Source organism: Paramormyrops kingsleyae, chromosome 18, assembly GCF_048594095.1.
Source record: "Paramormyrops kingsleyae isolate MSU_618 chromosome 18, PKINGS_0.4, whole genome shotgun sequence".
NCBI classification, from domain to species: Eukaryota; Metazoa; Chordata; class Actinopteri; order Osteoglossiformes; family Mormyridae; genus Paramormyrops; species Paramormyrops kingsleyae.
The window spans coordinates 19,945,119-19,962,945 of NC_132814.1; the positions used below are offsets into that span (position 1 = coordinate 19,945,119).

Here is a 17,827-nt window from a genome sequence, read left to right on the forward strand (position 1 = left end):
TATTATTGTTCCGAGTTACGCAAATTTTACTTAAAGACAGATCGTAACCTGGGGACTGCCTGTATTCATTAAGTATATTTAAGTCACATCCATGCAGGCGTCTTTAGGTCTGATCACTTGGGGCTATAGCCCCGAGTATCTTAGCCCCGATGCCAATCTTCCTTCAAAAGCAAAAAAAAAGTCAAGCCCATATAGGTAAACTATAGATCTTTTCAATAGCTAGAAACTCCCCTGAGTCAACTTAATATTTTTAAGTGATATGTAACAGCAATTAATCTTCTGTAAAAGCAGAAGTTAAAAGAAAAATGGGATGCTGGGGTGACTCATTGCATAACACTGGTGCTTCACACCCTCAGGCATGAATTCAAAGTCAAATCTCTGTTCTGTGTGTGTGGAGTTTGCACGGTTTCTCTGTACTGCGGGGTTACTCTCTGTACTAAATTAAGGTTAGTTTAAATATCCTTAACGCAATCTGTTCTGAAACTTTTCTGTTGGTTATTTTTTAATTATTTGACAAACGAGCAAAAGGCTTCATATTGAGTAGAACGATGACGTGGTTTAATACGTCAGTGTGAGTTTACGCTTCAGTGAATCTTCGATATTGCGAAAAACGGGAATTATACATGGAAATGACGTCTTCAGTTTCTGCCCTTATCGCGGATGTGCAAGACTCCCAGCTCTTAAGTGTGTGAAATATTTTACCAGACCACAAACTTAACAACCTCACACTGCCGTAAACGCTAAAACGTCCACGTTATTTCCAAATTGTAGCTATATATATAGCTGAAACATGCAGGTATGTGTTGAAGAAGTCATATTTAAAAAAAAAAAAAAACATTACAATACATATTTTCTTATTTTTAATAAATAATATTTTGAAGAAAAGTGGAACATAGTAAAAAAAAAAAAAAAAAGAAAACCTTTAAGCTCGGAGACAAATACGATTCTCCGTGGGATTCGAACCATCAATATTAGGTTTTAGCACACTACAGTCGGTACGGATATCTAAGGTAATAATGAGTAAATAATCTCACATACCCACTAACAGTTTATCTTTGAAGGGCGAAGTCAGTAGCGAGACGCAAACGTCTGTTAATGATTCAGTGCAATGTTTTGTGAAAGACCTTGACCTGCAATCGCATAACAGGAAGTGAAATTCCACTGGAGTAACTCACAGCACATTTACACGACAAATGTGACTTTTGATTCGCAAAGAAAGAATCCACATTTAAACTTCAGAGCAGAAATATGGCATGTTTTAATAGTAGTATGGCTCAGTAAGTTGTTGCAAAGTGTCAACGTAAAGACTAGCATTGCATTAAAATGTAACGCGAAATCAAACATCCACCAGCTCCGATGTCCAGCAAAACAACTCCTCGCACACGTTAACCACCGCAGTTGTTCAGCTGTGGCCTGTACTACGAAGCGGGGTTACTGGCTTATCGGGGTAACTTGTCGGATTTAAGGTACCACAGTTTAAATGGACTTCATATTCGCTCACTTACATTTTGCCCAGACTACCTTAAATCCAACAAGTTACCCCGATAAGCCAGTAACCCCGCTTCGTAGTACAGGCCACTGGTTACAAAATAACACAACAATGAAACTCAGGAAGAAGCTTTACGCAACACGACGACGCTCACGCTCTCGCCTTATGCGCTGTCGCTTTAAGAGCTGTTTGAAAACCCAACGCGTCATCGTACGCATTGGGCCGTGATTGGAGGAGAGCGGACAGGCCACGCCCAGTCATGGCAGCAGCGAGGCTCCGCCTGGCCCGCCGTTGGCCTGAGTTCTCTGAGCTCTCGCGGAAGGAGCCTTGACGCTTAGGGGTATAGTGCGCTGCTTTAATTAAAACCTTCAAACGCCACCATTCATTATCTGATTTAATATGTGTGATCATATCTAAATGCGCGTTTGTTTTCAGTTAACTCTCAATCCGAGTCCAGTTTCCTCGCTGGTGCGTATAACTAACATTGGAGCCTGCAGCCTCCGAAAGAAGGCGGCCTCATTTCCCCGCAATTGCATCTATTTTGGGTGCTGGATGAATAGTCCTTTTTTGTTTATTGGCTAGTATATATAGTCGTTATATAATTCCACCTTTAAAAACATGCAGCCGGCATGCACGGATATTTTGCAGTGAACCTGACATCTTTGTAACTGCGCAGTTTCTTCCTTATAAGTCGGGGGGCAGCGTGCATTTTCGGACGAGTTGGCGGGGTTGGAGATTGGAGCCCCCCCTGGGTCCGTCCATTCCTACATCCGCGGAACCCTCCTTCCGTCCGCGATCGCACGTTCACCCCGACACACGCTCTCCGTGTGGCTCCAGCAGTCCCGCGGTAATCGGTTCCCTGAATGAGGAAGTGCGCCCATCCGCTCCGGGTCCTGATAGCTGTGATAAGTGCGGAGGACGCGATCTGCCCCGTGCCAAGCCACCCGCACCCGCTTTTTTTGTTTGCACCCTGTCCGCAGTTTTAAACCGGCCGCTCACTGAGCACTGGGGAGGCCAGGATGATTCCGGACAAAGCTCCCAGGGAGGACGTGTACCTGGCGCACGACTTAAAGAAAGAAGCGCACGTCCCCAGCTTCGAGAAGTACAAGGAGCTTTACCTGAAGTCGGTGGAAAACCCTGCGGGTGAGTGCAGTTTTTGTCCAAGCAGTGAGGACTGAATGAATGAAATCTGCATTAAAAACGATGACCTACCTGGTGTAGAAAGGACGTGTCCGTCCTAAGCCGCTGACTTTTTCCAAGTTTGACATTTTCTTTTTGTGAAGAGTAGGCTGTTTATGCACTGATTATTTATTGGTAGTTTAATCATCATTATATTGTCGGATGGCATCGTTAAATACCCAGATTTACACTTTGCCTTGCTGGAGAGCCCAGTAGGCAAATGGTTACGCCATTGTCCAAGGGATCTGAATCAGTAACCTTCTGGCTAAGGGCACTGTGTCCCACAGAGCTGCTACAAAACTCTCCTTTTGTGTGTCCAGTCTGCACTAATTTCGCCTGTCTCTCTGTGCTTATTTTCAGAATTCTGGGGTGATGTTGCCAAAGACTACTTTTGGAAGTCCAAGCACACGGGCCCCTTTCTGGACTACAACTTTGACGTGACCAAGGGCAAAGTGTATGTGAAGTTCATGGACGGGGCCACCACCAACATCTGCTACAACCTGCTGGACCGAAACATCCATGAGAAGAAGCTGGGGGAGAAGGTGGCGTTTTTCTGGTGAGTCTGAAACCGCAGAGAATGGTGCGCTGTGCCTTTAATTCCCCACCTGTCTTTGTGGGCCAGGCTCTTCGGTGCATTATTTGACGCTCTTGATTGGTTGCTAGGTGCAGTGTGCTATGATTGGCAGTGATTGATAAACAGGTTAAGGGGACGAACTCTTGACCAGTTTGTCAAGAGTTCAGTTCTGACTGCCATAATCTGCCATCCTTTAAAAATAGACACGCTAAATCTGCCAGTCAGGTCTTTACTAGGCAAGATACTTCTGCAAGGTGTTGAATGGGGCATAACAAGCTGATAAACATTTTTATTTACTGGTGATGATGCACCTGTATGTCCTTCGTGTAACAATCCTTTAAGCGTTAAATGCATTTTTTGTATTGTCCTTCTTTTAACGTCCTTAGGCAAAGTTACCAGGAAGTTTTAAACTTTTTTGGGTATTCAAGCTGTTGTAATACCCATATGCTCTCGCCGTGAATGTAGCCGTGAATATTAAGAGTCATCATAACTGGCTGACTGCTAGGCAAGATTATGATTATTTTAGCACCCACTCCCCCCCCATGAGGCCGTTCAGTTTTCTGTTCTGCAACATTCTTTTGTCCCAGCAAACTTGTGCTGATAATCTGTGTCTGGTGCATTATTGGGGCAAAAAGTTTACGACATGCCCTGAAGGTTGTTGGTTCAAGTCCCTGCATGTTTCACAGCTGCTATACCCTTGGACTTGGTACTTAACCTGACAGCTTAATGTATTAGTACATTCACCTTAATTGACAGTGCAGAAGGTAGTTGATCTTAATTAGGATTAGTCAGTCTTTTTTTCCTTTTAATAGTAACAATTAACAGCAGGTGAGTATCGATTAGCTTTCTGTACCCCAATGTGCTTGCTATTAAATGGGGCTTTTCTGGGCTGGCTGTTTCGCAGTTTTGGAGCAAAATATTTGAAACACACACAGTTTACGTCTAAAGGCCTTATCTCTGACTCTGGGACAATCGCAGATGCCCTTTGTTTTCTAATGAAAGTAAACAACCGTTTAGATTCCGGTTGCCGTGGACTTTCGTCACCTGGGCAGATGGACCAATCAACATCCCTTCCTTCTCGTTTTTGCTTTACGAAGGCCCCAGTGAACAGCGCGGCCTGTGTGCGCAAGAGCAGATGATTAAGCCGTTTCTCTCTGCAGGGCGATACACAAGCAAACATCTCAGTGTACTTGTACAAATGACAAAGCTTTCGAAACCTTGAATCTCCAGAGAGTCATCCCCCCCCCCCTCGTTGATTTGCTTATTTTTAAGCCCTGAAATAATCTCAGTAATGAATGTCAGCATGCGGAGAGGTGTCCTGACGGCTTGACCACCGTCTCCAAACTGCCCCACCGCAGGGTATTAATAGCCCCAGACAGAAAAAGTGTCGAAGGAATTTGCTCCGGTGCGTGTAGCTTGCAGGCATTTCGCCGGACGTTGGACGCGTCCTTCACTAAATCCATTCGTAGGCTAAATTTGGACGCCTCTATTCAGCTTGGCTGTGTATTCGCTCTGGGCAGGGCTGCCCACCCCCCCCCACCCCCCCCAATTTGCTGTACATTCCCACATCTGGCTGTCTGTGACATCACAGGTGCACCTTGGTTGGTCACATGACCCCTCAGTTTTGTCATGTGCACAGTAAACAGTCACACTATGCAATGAAAATCTTCCTTCTGTCAACCGGTAAACAGTAAACAAACACTGATACAAATTGAGGTGCTAAAATCTGAGCACAATTAAACAGAAAATGAATAAGACGATAGATACAATGATATTTATGGCAAGTATGTAAACACAGTGCATTGTAAACATTTTAATGTTGTGAATATTGCAGGTCTAGGGTAAGTAGGTGTATAACTGGCCAGTCCTGTGTGCCTGGTCACCAAGATTATAATAGATTTTCCTTTTCAATAGTTTTTATTTCATTTTCACTTTTTGTTTTCAATTTCAGTTTAGTTTTTAAAGTGGGGTTGTGAGTTTACTTCAGTTTCAGTTTTTTGAAAATGCTTAGTTTTAGTTCTGCTTTTAGTTTTTAGTAATGCAAGGCATTTGTGTTTCAAATATGTGAGAAAATGTTGTGCCATCATGTGCCTGTCATTTGTACAGAGCCCTGGATAGGACATGGGGGGGGGGGGGAGAAATGGTGGTTGGGGGGAAAAAAATGGAATTTTGCAAGATCTCACAAAGTTGAGATGAACTTTTGCTATCCCTCGCAATACTTTTGCGTTACTAATAATGACTGGACTGTATCCATTTATAGTACCAAACATAGAATTTATTTGCGGACTAATAAGTATAAACCTAAACGATACAGACGTGTCCAGTTCAGAGCTTTTAGCATTAAATTATGGGGGACAATGCACACCATGTAACTGTCATATATGTGTTTCTATATGTATTAATTAATAATTGCACTGTCTCCATTCACTGGTGATGGTAAACAAGACAGCTGGGCTATTGGAAATGTTAATTAAAATTTGCCTGTAAAGAACTCTGGAAAACCAAAGGGTTGTTTTCTTTTGTTGAAAGATATTACAGCCAGAAACCTGAATATAAAGCTAACTTTACCGCAGTGTCATAGTTAAGGTTTAAACCCGAACCATTAATCTCGCATATACCTCCCTGCTATTCTTGCTTGAGGATCTATGTGGGGATATGCGTATCTATAGGTTACTGAAATACTCCTGAAAGCGGGTTCGAGTTTTAACCTTAACTGTATCACCACGGTTGTAATTTTAGTTTCGTAAACATACAATACAATACAGTTTAGGTATTATTTCTTGAAGCCTTGTTTTTATTTTTCAGTTAACGAAAATGTTTTTTCACATTAACTTTTCGTTACTTTGTTAGTTGTCGTGAACGACGATAACCCTGCTGTTTGCAGTGCATGGTGAGCGTGACGATGTTGCGAAGCAGAGATTAGCAGTTTGTCCCCCTCCGAGTGCTGCTGGGGACACACTGATCTCTCTCTCAGTTAACTTGAGCCCGGTTCGTGGAGAAAGGCTTTCACCCCTCCTTGGCACCTAAACCTGCCAGGGATTTCACTGCCCTCTGAGGTCATTGAGAAACACCAGGGGGCGCTGTGGGTCTCTGCATGTGATGCCAATCTGATTGTTGGAGTAAAATCCCCCACCCCAGGTACTCATTTGAGGGTTAATGTGAGGAAAACTATTGTTGAAATAGTGTAACTTTTTACATGATTTACTCTTCACTTTTCTGCGTATGTTGGGATTAAAGTTCTGGGCTCGGCTGTACGAAATCCCCTTAAGTTTCCCTTAAGTATGACACTTAAGGTTTAATTCTAACTTAGCTGAGGTATTTATTTAAGGGTATTGCACAGAATGCCTTAAAAGGTTTCCTTCTTTAGATAAGAAAAAAACTTTAAGGGATTTACAGCGTTGAAAGACATTTTACAACAGTAAAATTGTACAATTTCCATGGAGACCACTTGATTGCTTGCTGCTTGTGATCCTTATGGTAAATGGACTGCATTTATATAGTGCTTTTCTACTCCTACGAGTACTCAAAGCGCTTTACAATACATGCCTCACATTCACCATCCACACTCACATTCACACACCAGTGGTGAAGGCTGCCATGCAAGGCTCCAACCAGCTCACCGGGAGCAATTTGGGGTTCAGTGTCTTGCTCAAGGACACTTTGATGGGGTCAGGAGGAACCAGGGCTCGAACATGCAACCCTCTGGTTGCCGAACGATAGCACTGCCTCCTGCGCCACCATCTTTCCCTCCAGTTTTAATTTAATTGACAAAAATTCAGACAAGAATATAGCCTGACAAAGGGTTTCTACGTGACAATAACTAAAACAAAAATGTAACTAAAATATGTGCTAATGACAGTGTAGAAACAGATTATTCGTCTAGTGAATATAAATGGAATTTAAAAAGCCAGATTTCGTCCCCACTGCATCCTTATCTGATGATGGACTGTTCCTGCTGCTGTATTGTGTTCACTAAGAATAGCTACTTTTCACTCAACTAAGAACTACTGAGTGAGCAAAAGGCGATAAACTTTGCTGAATGGTTAAGACAAGTAGCAGCGCTAACTTGGATTAAATGAATTATAAACCTGTCGTGGGCTGTATAAATAAAATCATAAATCAATTACCTGTCAAATCTATAATGCAGAATCAATTGATTATCATTATTCGTATCCACTGGGTTCTCAGTTATAGAACTTTCTTCACAGGATATGCTCATTTTCTTTGTTTATCGCTTAACTTGGCCGTGTTGTGGTTAAGATGCAGTCAGAGGTACCTTTTAGTTTATTTTTTTTCCCCTCGTATTGGTTGCTATGGTCTTTTGTGCAACTGTTTAATGTGCCTCAAATGGGTTCCTTAAGTATAAGACCAAGATATGGGTAAAAACGTGAATTCTTAAGTAAACATTTTAATGAAACCTTAAGGAGAAGAGTTTTTTGTGCTGCTGACTTCATGTTAAGAAAAGTTTAACTCAGACTTTAAGGAAAATATTAACTGAAGGTGTTTTGTGGAAGCAGCCCCTGATGTGTTTCTGATGATGTGTGGGTCAGCTGGTTAGGATGCAGTGCCAGTCAGAGGAAGGGTATTGGTTTTAAACCCAGGGTCGCCCCCTGAGCACGGCTCCAAACCAGGGGTCTGGGTAATGGAGAGACTTTTCCCCCCCAGTATTTAATTTAAGAGTACATCGCTTTGGATAAACGCTTCTGTTAATAGAATGTAAATAATTATATGCAATAAAATTCCTCTGTTGTAGATGGCAGTGCCTCCTCCCCCCAGTAAAATACTTTGCAGTGCAGACGTGCCAACTTTAGCTCTAGCTCCTGTTCAGAGGATCACGACTGTTAATCGCTGGTCGTTTTGTCAGTTTCTGTTGTATTTTTATCCAGTTGACAGGATTAAAATAATTTGGGAGTCACTGCAGGCTAAGAGAAGCTTATTTTAGAAAGAGAAACTGTGGGTGACCTTGGTCACTTTAGCTGTATCCTGGAGGGGGGGGTGGCTGTAGAATTCATTATTTTAATGAGCTCATGTCGACGGCCTTTTCAGTTTCTTGTACGGACATTCTGTTCATGTACATTTGACTTTTATTGTGACTTTTTACACCCTCCCTTCTCCTGTATGTTTGAGTAACCTTTAAAAATACAAACTCTTTCATGCCGGTGACCACATCAGCTAAGAATGCAGAATGAAAGGCTCCAGGATGTGACGTCACTGCTCCTTGTGATGTTAACCAGTTGAAAGCAAGTGATTAACGACGGCCGTGTCCTGATCTTCAGGGAGGGCAATGAACCAGGGGATGAGCTGAAGATCACCTACAGGGAGCTGCTCCAGCGTGTCTGCAAGCTCGCCAATGTCCTGAAGTCTCTGGGTATGGACCCCCTCCATATCCCTGCCTGCTCTTTATAGTGACAGGAATAAGCGGCTGATTTGATGTTTTGGGACAGATGTATGCTGTGAATTGACAGGCACTGGTGTGATGGACACTGGAAATTTGTGGGGGGGGGGGGTGCTGTGTGAGGGGGAACAAGGAGTCGGGTCATGTACACAGCGGTGCCTGTGTTGGTTGGAAGTACACGGTTGTGGGTTCGAATCCCATGGCTAGTAGATTAAGCATGCCACTGTTTGGCCCTTCAGCAAGGCCCTTTATCCGGACTGTGATTAAGGGGGTTGTGCGTAGCTCAGTAGGTTAGGGATGTAGTCCTGCATCCAGAAGGTCATGGGTTCAAATCACACAGTAACTCTTGGGTCCTGGAGCATGGCTTGTAACTACTCCAGGGGCACTGGGTGATGGCTGACCCTGTGCTTTGACCCCAAGCTTTCCTCACTTGTATGCCTAAGTAAATGTACTGTAAATTAACTGTGTGTGTGTGTGTGTGTGTGTGTGTGTGTGTGTGTGTGTGTGTGTGTGTGTGTGTGTGCGCGCGCGCTCACACAGGCGTGAAGAAGGGTGACCGCGTCTCCATCTACATGCCCATGATTGTGGAGCTGGTGGTGGCCATGCTGGCCTGTGCCCGCATCGGGGCGGTCCACTCCATTGTGGTGAGTGAGCGGGTACTTCGAAACCGCAGGGGGATCCGTACCCATCGGCCTGAGCAAATCTCTGCAGCCCAAAAACTATTTTCACACACAAATCAAACTGCAGGTCCGTATCAGTGTGTCATGTTAACCAATAACAGTGTGGGTCATTTAATTACTAGAATTTGGAAATGTATGTTTTAAATGCTTTATTAAAATGCTGGTCTTGCTTCTTATGGTTCCTCCGGATGGAGGGAGGGTGACCCCGCGATTGGGGATGGATGGATGGATGGATGGATGGAGGTGTATGTGACTCGAGGCTCTGACGTGCATCTCCCTGCTCAGTTCGCAGGCTTTTCCGCCGAGTCGCTGTCAGAGAGGATCCTGGATTCGCAGTGCTCTCTGCTCATCACTGCAGGTACGAATCACGCCCCGTCATCCTGGACCGCTGCAGTCTTCCATGCCGCTGTTGTCCCGATTCAGATAGCTCACTTCTCCTCTTGTAAAGATGTCCTACTCTTTCAGACCCTAAAATAAATATTACCCCCCCCCCTGCAGTTATACATCTCATCTGCTTGATAAAATGATTGATAAGTTTGTCTTTTCACTCTATTCTTCGCTCTCTGTGGGCTCCTTCCCTTTAATTCCTCTATTCCACTCATGCTCCTCCCCCCCACCCCGCAGATGGATTTTACCGAGGGGACAAATTGATCAGCCTGAAGGTGATCGCAGATGACGCTTTGGAGAAATGCAAAGAAAAGTAAGGATGTGGGGGCTGGGGGCCCCGAACACAAGCCCCTGATCACGGCCCCCAACACCGACCTGATACATATCATCAGTTTTTGTTCATTAATCTCGTCTCTCAGTCCGTTATCAGTCTGCTTCTGCTCAGCAGGTGCAGACTCAGAAAGTTCTAGATGCTCTAGTTTGATTTTGCCGTCACTGTCAGGTCTGTTTTGTTTTTAAGGGATGTAATATAATGTCCTACATTTAGGGAGGTTCATGAAATAAGTCTGTTTTCAAAAATAGTCTTAACTAAGTCTGGATTTTGAAAACTAGGTTCAGATCGATCTCTTCGACTGGGCACTCCAATTTCCATATTTTGCGTCTGTCTTTGGGAGGTAGTTAGGAACTGCTGCTTAGGAATACCCAGAATCCTAGTTATGGAGGAAAATTAATCCCTCCTACTCTCCCGTTAATTGGCCATTACGATCTGTCAGACAGAGTTTAAGCAATGAAGAATTGACCATGGTAAATACAATATGCATTTTTACCGTGTCGTTTCCAGAAACTTCTCCATACAGAAGTGCATCATGTTGAAACATCTGTCCAAAGAGTGCCCCGCCCCCTCACCAGCCCTGGGGTCCCAGTCCCCCCCGGCGAAGCGGACCTGCCCCAACCTACAGGTGAGAGCCACAGCCAGGTACTGACTGGGTTGCGGAGAGGCTCTCGCTGTTACTGAATCGACCTCAGTTGCACCTCTACGTTGCCTCTGAGTCTGTGTTTAATGAGCGGTCAGGCTTCATGCTAACGACGTTTCGGTCCCTGATTGTCAGCTTTAACTGAAAATCCTTTTCCATTAACCTTTGGCTTTAACAGCAGGAACGCAAAGGGACTGTAAAGAAAGCCCGCCCCCTCCCCCAGGTATTCCCGCTCCCGCAGATTCCCGCCGTTTTCCCCCTGAAGCGCTTCCAGCTAGTGTAGACTGAGAGCATGCTTAGTTACGCCTGTGCAGTTCTCTTGCTGGCCACCAGGGCGTAGAAACGGCTCAGGGAATGGAGATCGATGGATTCTCTGTGATCGCAAACCCGCCATTATTCCGCAGTATGGCTTGAAATTCCAGGAAACTGGTCCAGATACTTAAGAGAGTACGCTGTTATTTCCTGGCTTGTCAAATGCACACTGGTTTCTTTCTGTTCCACCAACTTCACCAATATTACTTAGTAACACGGTAATCTGTGGTCATAACCATACTAAAAAATAATACTCCTATTAACCATAATCCTAACTGAATCAGAATTTGTTGTAGAATGATCTACATCTCCCTGTAGATGATCACTAAAACGATGATTTTGCCATAAATTGAACCAACTGACTGAGCAAATGTTTCTATGCCCTGTTGCTAATGGACAGTCGGTTTAAATGGGGGGACATTTCTATCCGGGTTGAGGATTTGTGTCCTGGATAGAAACGTCCAGCTAACCTGTTTAAGTAGCTGAGACTGTCTGTCCTTCCTGTCCTGCCATTTAACCTGGACTCTCGGGGAAAATTCAGGCTCCTTTGCTGAATTTGAATTGAGGCCCCAGGAACTGGTGTGGTACTTTTTAACAGTTATATGCGGATTAGTTGGCTGAACGCTCCCACTTGACTGTTTTGATTTGTACTCTTACAAAACGTTTGATTTTCCTTCCCTCTTAAGCGCTGCATTTGCGGATTAACATCAGACACGCCGTAGTACTAACGATGTTGCGTGCGAGCCGGCCAGTCACGAGCTGTTTCTTTTTCTGTCTTTAGTCTGTTCTTTATAACCCCCCAGTGCGTTCCCCCTCTTTTGAAATGAATTATAATACGTATAATTATCATCCATGACGGCTGTGAAACTCACCAGCTATGGGAGCTTTACTTGCAGAAGAATGTTCTGAGGGCAGAATGAAAAATGATTGGTTCAGAGAGAGAACCAATCACATTGTAGAGGAGGTGGGACCAACCAATCAGATGTCTTGGTCCCACCACCCTTAGTTGCTTGAACCGACCTCCTACCCTCAGAACATTTTTGTATAAATAAAACTCCCTCAAGGGTTGTGTGTATGAGGAAGCAGAACATATAAAAACCGTTTGTGGTTTTTATACAGTTCTGTGCAAAAGGCTGTTGAAGAAAATCATGTCTATATAATGATGATGTGTCTATCAAAGTGTGTTAGCTTAGCCATCTCCAAACCTCTTCTAAAGTCACCCCAGTATTTGAAGTAACCTTCCAGTACAGTATTTGTTGACTTGGGCACTAGCATACCATATTTGGCTAATCAATATCTCATCAAGTTACCTAAGTAATTAATTAATAGAGCTAGTGGTGAAATTTAACGAATACATGAAATGGCTGAGGTGCTCCTGAGGAGAGTTTGGGGCCTGAAGCGCTGTTCATATTGCTGCATGATAAATAGCCTTACACATTTTTCTTTGACAGCCTGAGACTTTCCCAGGACAGTGTGTCTTGTTACCCACGGTCGACCGCACTCAAAGCGGGGGTCAGTGATGGCGGTATCCCTGACCCGTTGGTCCATTTCGGCAGCTAATGGCGGCCTGTTCTGCTCCCCCGCAGATTCCCTGGAACCCCGAGGTGGACCTCTGCTGGCATACTCTGGTCGAGGACGCCTCAGACGAGTGCGAGCCTGAATGGTGCGAGTCGGAGGACCCACTATTTGTCCTCTACACCAGTGGCTCCACTGGCAAGCCCAAGGTACGCCGCCGCCCCCCCCCCCCCCCCTGCCCGAAGATCGACATCAAGTGAAATGATGGCGAGAAGGTTTTAGGTGTAGTGACTTCACTGTCCTCCTGACCAGGGTGTCCTACACACCATCAGCGGCTACATGCTCTACACAGCCTGCACCTTCAAGTACGTGTTCGACTACCAGCCTCAGGACGTCTACTGGTGCACGGCCGACATCGGCTGGATCACCGGGCACTCCTACATCACCTACGGGCCCCTGGCCAACGGGGCCACCAGTGTGTTGGTAAGACGACTCTCCCTGCCCGTCGTCACTTCTGGCGGCAATAGCCGGGTCACGTGATCTGAATTGGCGCCATCGCCACTGTGACTCGTCTCAGTTCGAGGGCCTGCCCACCTACCCGGACGTGAGCCGGATGTGGGAGATCGTCGATAAGTACCGGGTGACCAAGTTCTACACGGCGCCCACCGCCATCCGCATGCTGATGAAGTTCGGAGATGAGCCCGTCCACAGGTGAGTCCCTCATGGTGTGCAGGAATATAGTCGTACGAGGCGCCGAAGATTCCTCAGATGCGTAAATGGGGGACCTTGGATTGGAGGATTTGTATTTCTTAGTCCTGCCCCCCTTGGAGTCCCATTCTTCCTGCAGTCTTGCGTGTTAGCTTCTCTTAGCATTTTGTTGTGCACGTGCACAATGACAGTGACGTTGACGTTGACTTAACTTGACTTTGGCTGTAACCTCTTGTTTGGATGGGTCGTCTCATTCTCCAGGTAGGATGTTGCCAGTTTGCGCCCTTTTAATGGCCATTCGACCCAGTTTGAATGCACGATGGATTTTGATGCTGTTGTGCTACACCATGTTTAGGCTTAGCTGCTCCTCAACGCTCACGGGAAGTTTCGGCCTCCACCGCAGGTTTACCCGGAAGTCGCTGAAGGTACTGGGCACGGTCGGGGAGCCCATCAACCCGGAGGCCTGGCTGTGGTACTACAACGTGGTCGGGGAGAAGCGGTGCCCCGTGGTAGACACCTTCTGGCAGACGGAGACGGTGAGCGGCGTTTATCTAGACCTGCTTCGTTTAGAGTTACTGCATCGCTGTAGTCTGCTGCTTAATGAAATTGCTAAAGCTTCGCACAGGCTAGTACTGGGCTCTGCGGGGCGGTGCTGGTTTCCTGACTCTGCCTCTTCCCTCCCCAGGGGGGGCACGTTTTGACTCCGCTCCCAGCTGCCACCCCCCTGAAGCCTGGCTCAGCAGTAAGTCGTCCTCCATCACCTCTTAAAATTAAGTTGGCCAAAAACGCAAATTCTCTCCAAAACCTGGAGTCCCAGGTCCTCCATGGTACAGTCTGGCCATTTGTTTGTTGGTGTCTCTTTTTTTTTTGCAGACGTTTCCTTTCTTTGGTGTCGTTCCTGCCATTTTGAATGAATCGGGGGAGGAGCTAGAGGGACCAAACGAGGGATACCTGGTAACATAAATGATAACCGCTAATTTCAGCAATGTCCTGTAAATGGCAATGACGACGAATGGTAGCTGCTGAATTGAACTGTAGTTGCTAATGAGAACCTTGATATATTTGGAACGGTCGACGCTAATGGGAACATTAACTTCTAAACTAAATGTCGCTAAATTGAATGATAGCCTCTAAATCGAATGACAGCCGCTAATGCTAACAATGGCTGCTAAATTCAACGGTAGCTGCTCACCGGAACAATGGGCGTTATTTTAAACGTTAGCGTTAACGTTAACGCAGTGCTTACAGCAGGACCGTGTGAGTCTGAGCAAACGGAACCTGAACAGCTGGTGGCCTGTTTTCACTTTAAATGGCCCGTATCGGCACTGCCCGGATTGTGTGCCAGTAAATGCCTGCCGTCACTCTTGGAGGGGGGTGCTAGGGAGACGCTGGGGGGGGGGGAGGCTTCCTGGCAACGTGCTGAACGCCTGTGTGCTGTCAGGTTTTCAAACAGCCCTGGCCTGGTGTCATGAGGACAGTCTACGGAAACCAGCAGAGGTTTGAGACCACGTACTTCAAGAAATTCCCGGGCTACTATGTCACCGGAGATGGTGAGGCCCCAGACTGGGGACACCAAGTTTATGCTCCGGTTTTCTATGGGGGGGGGGGGTATATATGACCTGAGACCAATATGACTTCTAATTTGGGTTCCTCAGGTTGCCGGAGGGATAAGGACGGGTACCTGTGGATCACAGGGAGAATCGACGACATGCTGAACGTGTCCGGTAAGGCCTGTTGGGCGGCGCTAAGTGGCGAAATGTAGCCATTCATCATAAGTATAGTATTCAGGCCGTATATCAGGTTAGGCGTGCCATGGGTGTCGACTCCTGTCACGATGGGTTGTCATGGAAACGCTGACCATCACTCGCAGGGCACCTGCTGAGCACGGCGGAGGTGGAGTCGGCCCTGGTGGAGCACGAGGCGGTGGCTGAGGCAGCTGTGGTCAGCCACCCCCATCCCGTGAAGGGCGAGAGCCTCTACTGCTTCGTCACGCTGAAGGATGGCTGCGAGTACAGCGCCACCCTGGAGGCCGAGCTCAAGAAGAAGGGTACCCGCTTCTCGGTCACAGTATTCAGGCATGGGGACGGACCCCGTCCCATAGACACGCGTGGTTTTGTCTGCGTGGTGAGATTAACTTCCCTCTCTGACAGTGCGGGAGAAGATCGGCGCCATCGCCACACCGGACTACATGCAGAATGCTCCGGCGCTCCCAAAAACAAGATCAGGTGAGGCCTGACTTCCACTTCCTGTTTCATGAAACCTCACCTCGAGCTGCGGACATAGTCAGGGAAGCCGCTGGAGGTCTGATAACATCCGCAGTGGTTACACGGGTTAGTTATGTTGACCTCCAGTGAAACCCAGAATCTCCTGCCTTAATTTGAGGGTTTCAACCTCTGGTCTGCTTTATATTGGGAAGATTCTGGTTTAAGGAAAATTAACTCCTGTACTTACGCAACATGTTTATGCTGGTTATATGATAATACTGATGTGCATATTTGCCATTTCTATAAACAGTTGGGGTTTGGGGTTTAAGGGCTTTGCTTAGGTGCTTATCAGTGATACAATTACGCTGCCTGCCGTGGGATTTGAACCAGCAACCTTCCGGACACAGACCCTAAGCCCCAGTGCCGCATACAGAAATGCCACCTGTGGTTCTTCTGCTTTTTCTGCCTGCTTATTGGTTCTGGTTGCCACACCCCTGAATCGTCACTGCAGGGAAGATCATGCGCCGGGTCCTGCGTAAGATCGCCCGTAACGAGCGGGACCTGGGCGACGTGTCCACGCTGGCTGACAGCACCGTCATCGAGCAGCTGTTCCAGAACCGCTGCTGCACAGTCTGACCCGGGAGCAGCCGGCCGCCTGCAGGACTGAGGCTCGACCAAGTGGGGGAGCCCTTCTCAGGGTGAAGTAGCGATGAAGAAAAGGGGGGCAGATAATTAGCATTTGCTTCCCTATGAAGAACCGTAGGCTAGCCTTTTATTTTTGTATTGGGTTATTTTTTTTCTTTTTTTTTTTTAAAAAGACGTTTAGCTTTTTGTTTAAAACGGCCTTGTGGATTGGTGCGTGCGTGCGTCTGTGTGCGTGCGTGCGTCTGTGTGCTTGCGTGCGTCTGTGTGCTTGCGTGCGTCTGTGTGCTTGCGTGCGTCTGTGTGCTTGCGTGCGTCTGTGTGCTTGCGTGCGTGTTTAAATATACCTACACATTTCCCTCCTGTCCTCCTTCTGCCAAACCTAATTTAGAAATAATCTCTGCTGCTGTTTAATATGTGAGATTGTGGGGATTATTGGCACGCTGAAACATTCTTACGTCCTTACTGTTTCGGACGCACTGAGTGATTTTTCAATGTGGTTTGGCTCATTCATGTATTCTGCATTTTTGCTGGGTTTGGTTATATCTCCTTGTACCCCCTATTGTTGCTGATACATATGTTTCCGAATCACTCCGTTTTCTGGTTCAGTGGAGCCCCCGGATCGACTAGTTGAATAAAAACAGATTATGCTCTCTACATCTTCCAATCACTCACTGTATGACCAGCTAGAAGTGTTCCCGCCAAAACCCTTTTTATCAGTCATCTCAGAAGGGAGTAGAATCGATGAGTTATAAATCGCTTTACCCAAATGAAAGCTGATGAATCCAGTGAGTTGTATTTATGGGGCTCCAGTCTTTGCGCTTAGTGTCATAGATGTATTTTGTCTCCAGGTCATTTCGAATTGTTTGTGTTAAAAACACTCGTATAGTCATTAGCATTGTCTTGAACATTACTCCTGCGTTCTGTATGTAGTTTCGCAGTTGCTAACCAGCTGGTTCATTACAGAGACACAGTGACCCAAAGCCATATTATGCAATGACTGCACTGGACCCTGGTTGGTGCGGTTTTCGACTTTGATATTTGATACCAACCCCCCCACACACACACACACAGCCCCCCCCCCCCCCTTGATGAAATATGCCTTACCTAATACAGCCAGTTCAGAGTCTGTGTGCGTCTGTATCTTCTTTGGGTATAAACAGGTGATGAACCAGTGCAGAGTGTATTTTATCATTTTTGTCTGCATATGAATCATTTAGGGCTTTTTAAACCATATTGTCTAAGGTATTTGGCAGTTGTGCTGGTAAACCATTTAACTTGTTTTCCTGTGTTGTTCACCTAAACATACACAAGATGCAGATTGGCCTTTGGCTCCGCCCCTACGAGAGCGTAAGGTGTACAGAGTGACCTGCTGTGGAAAGAAACTCGGCAACGCTGGGAAACATGTTTTGTTTCTGTCAGAATATTATGCATTAACGTGTCTGTTTTTGAGGTTTGTGCTGGGGTGTTCACAGAATAACCGCTACTGAAAATAAACATGGAATTAAGCTTTTTTTTTTTTTTTAATCGTGTGTTTTTTTTTCCCTTTCCTAAGTGTACTTAAAGCCATTTTTAAGTCTCCTTTCTTTTGACAAACACTCTTCCTGGTGCTCTTTACGGTATAGAGAGCGAGTCACGCCTGGACCTGGTGGCAATGTCATGGTACTGGGAGTTTTAGGAACCAGTATCAAATGCATTTCCATCGTAATGAGATGTCATGTTTTATTAAAATTAATAAAAATTGGACTAAAATTTTAAGTTGCCCTTG

At 45.9% G+C, this 17,827-nt stretch overlaps 1 protein-coding gene and 1 long non-coding RNA gene across 3 annotated transcripts in view; one reads left to right on the forward strand and one right to left on the reverse strand.

Annotated features, from left to right (window-relative positions):
- Positions 1 to 2,959, reverse strand: part of LOC140579577 (uncharacterized) — a 38,136-nt gene extending 35,177 nt beyond the window's left edge. Inside the window, exon 1 of the long non-coding RNA XR_011983540.1 lies at positions 2,702 to 2,959. This is a non-coding gene — a long non-coding RNA (uncharacterized lncRNA). The remainder of the gene's footprint in view (positions 1 to 2,701) is intronic.
- Positions 1,754 to 17,817, forward strand: acss2 (acyl-CoA synthetase short chain family member 2). 2 transcript variants are annotated; one of them, XM_023798883.2, is made up of 19 exons: positions 1,754 to 2,632; positions 3,029 to 3,224; positions 8,519 to 8,610; positions 9,178 to 9,281; positions 9,603 to 9,675; positions 9,942 to 10,017; positions 10,546 to 10,663; positions 10,857 to 10,901; positions 12,577 to 12,714; positions 12,818 to 12,988; positions 13,083 to 13,216; positions 13,617 to 13,749; positions 13,899 to 13,955; positions 14,087 to 14,167; positions 14,655 to 14,763; positions 14,869 to 14,937; positions 15,084 to 15,260; positions 15,364 to 15,438; positions 15,929 to 17,817. In XM_023798883.2, the coding sequence occupies exons 1-19, from the start codon at positions 2,509 to 2,511 to the stop codon at positions 16,051 to 16,053; spliced, it is 2,097 nt and encodes a 698-aa protein (XP_023654651.1). In that variant the 5' UTR covers positions 1,754 to 2,508; the 3' UTR covers positions 16,054 to 17,817. The 2 variants fall into 2 exon arrangements, with proteins under 2 accessions (XP_023654651.1, XP_023654653.1); XM_023798885.2 differs by lacking the exon at positions 10,857 to 10,901 and having other exon boundaries at positions 1,755 to 2,632.
- Positions 17,818 to 17,827: the final 10 nt, after the last annotated feature.

What these genes read in the sequence shown, in the direction of transcription:
- acss2 (XM_023798883.2), top strand. Translation starts at nt 2,509, where the DNA reads ATGATTCCGGACAAAGCTCCCAGGGAGGACGTGTACCTGGCGCACGAC. An exon ending in GAGAAGGTGGCGTTTTTCTG is followed by an intron (nt 3,225 to 8,518) that starts GTGAGTCTGAAA and finishes CCTGATCTTCAG; the next exon opens with GGAGGGCAATGAACCAGGGG. An exon ending in GACCAAACGAGGGATACCTG is followed by an intron (nt 14,168 to 14,654) that starts GTAACATAAATG and finishes GTGTGCTGTCAG; the next exon opens with GTTTTCAAACAGCCCTGGCC.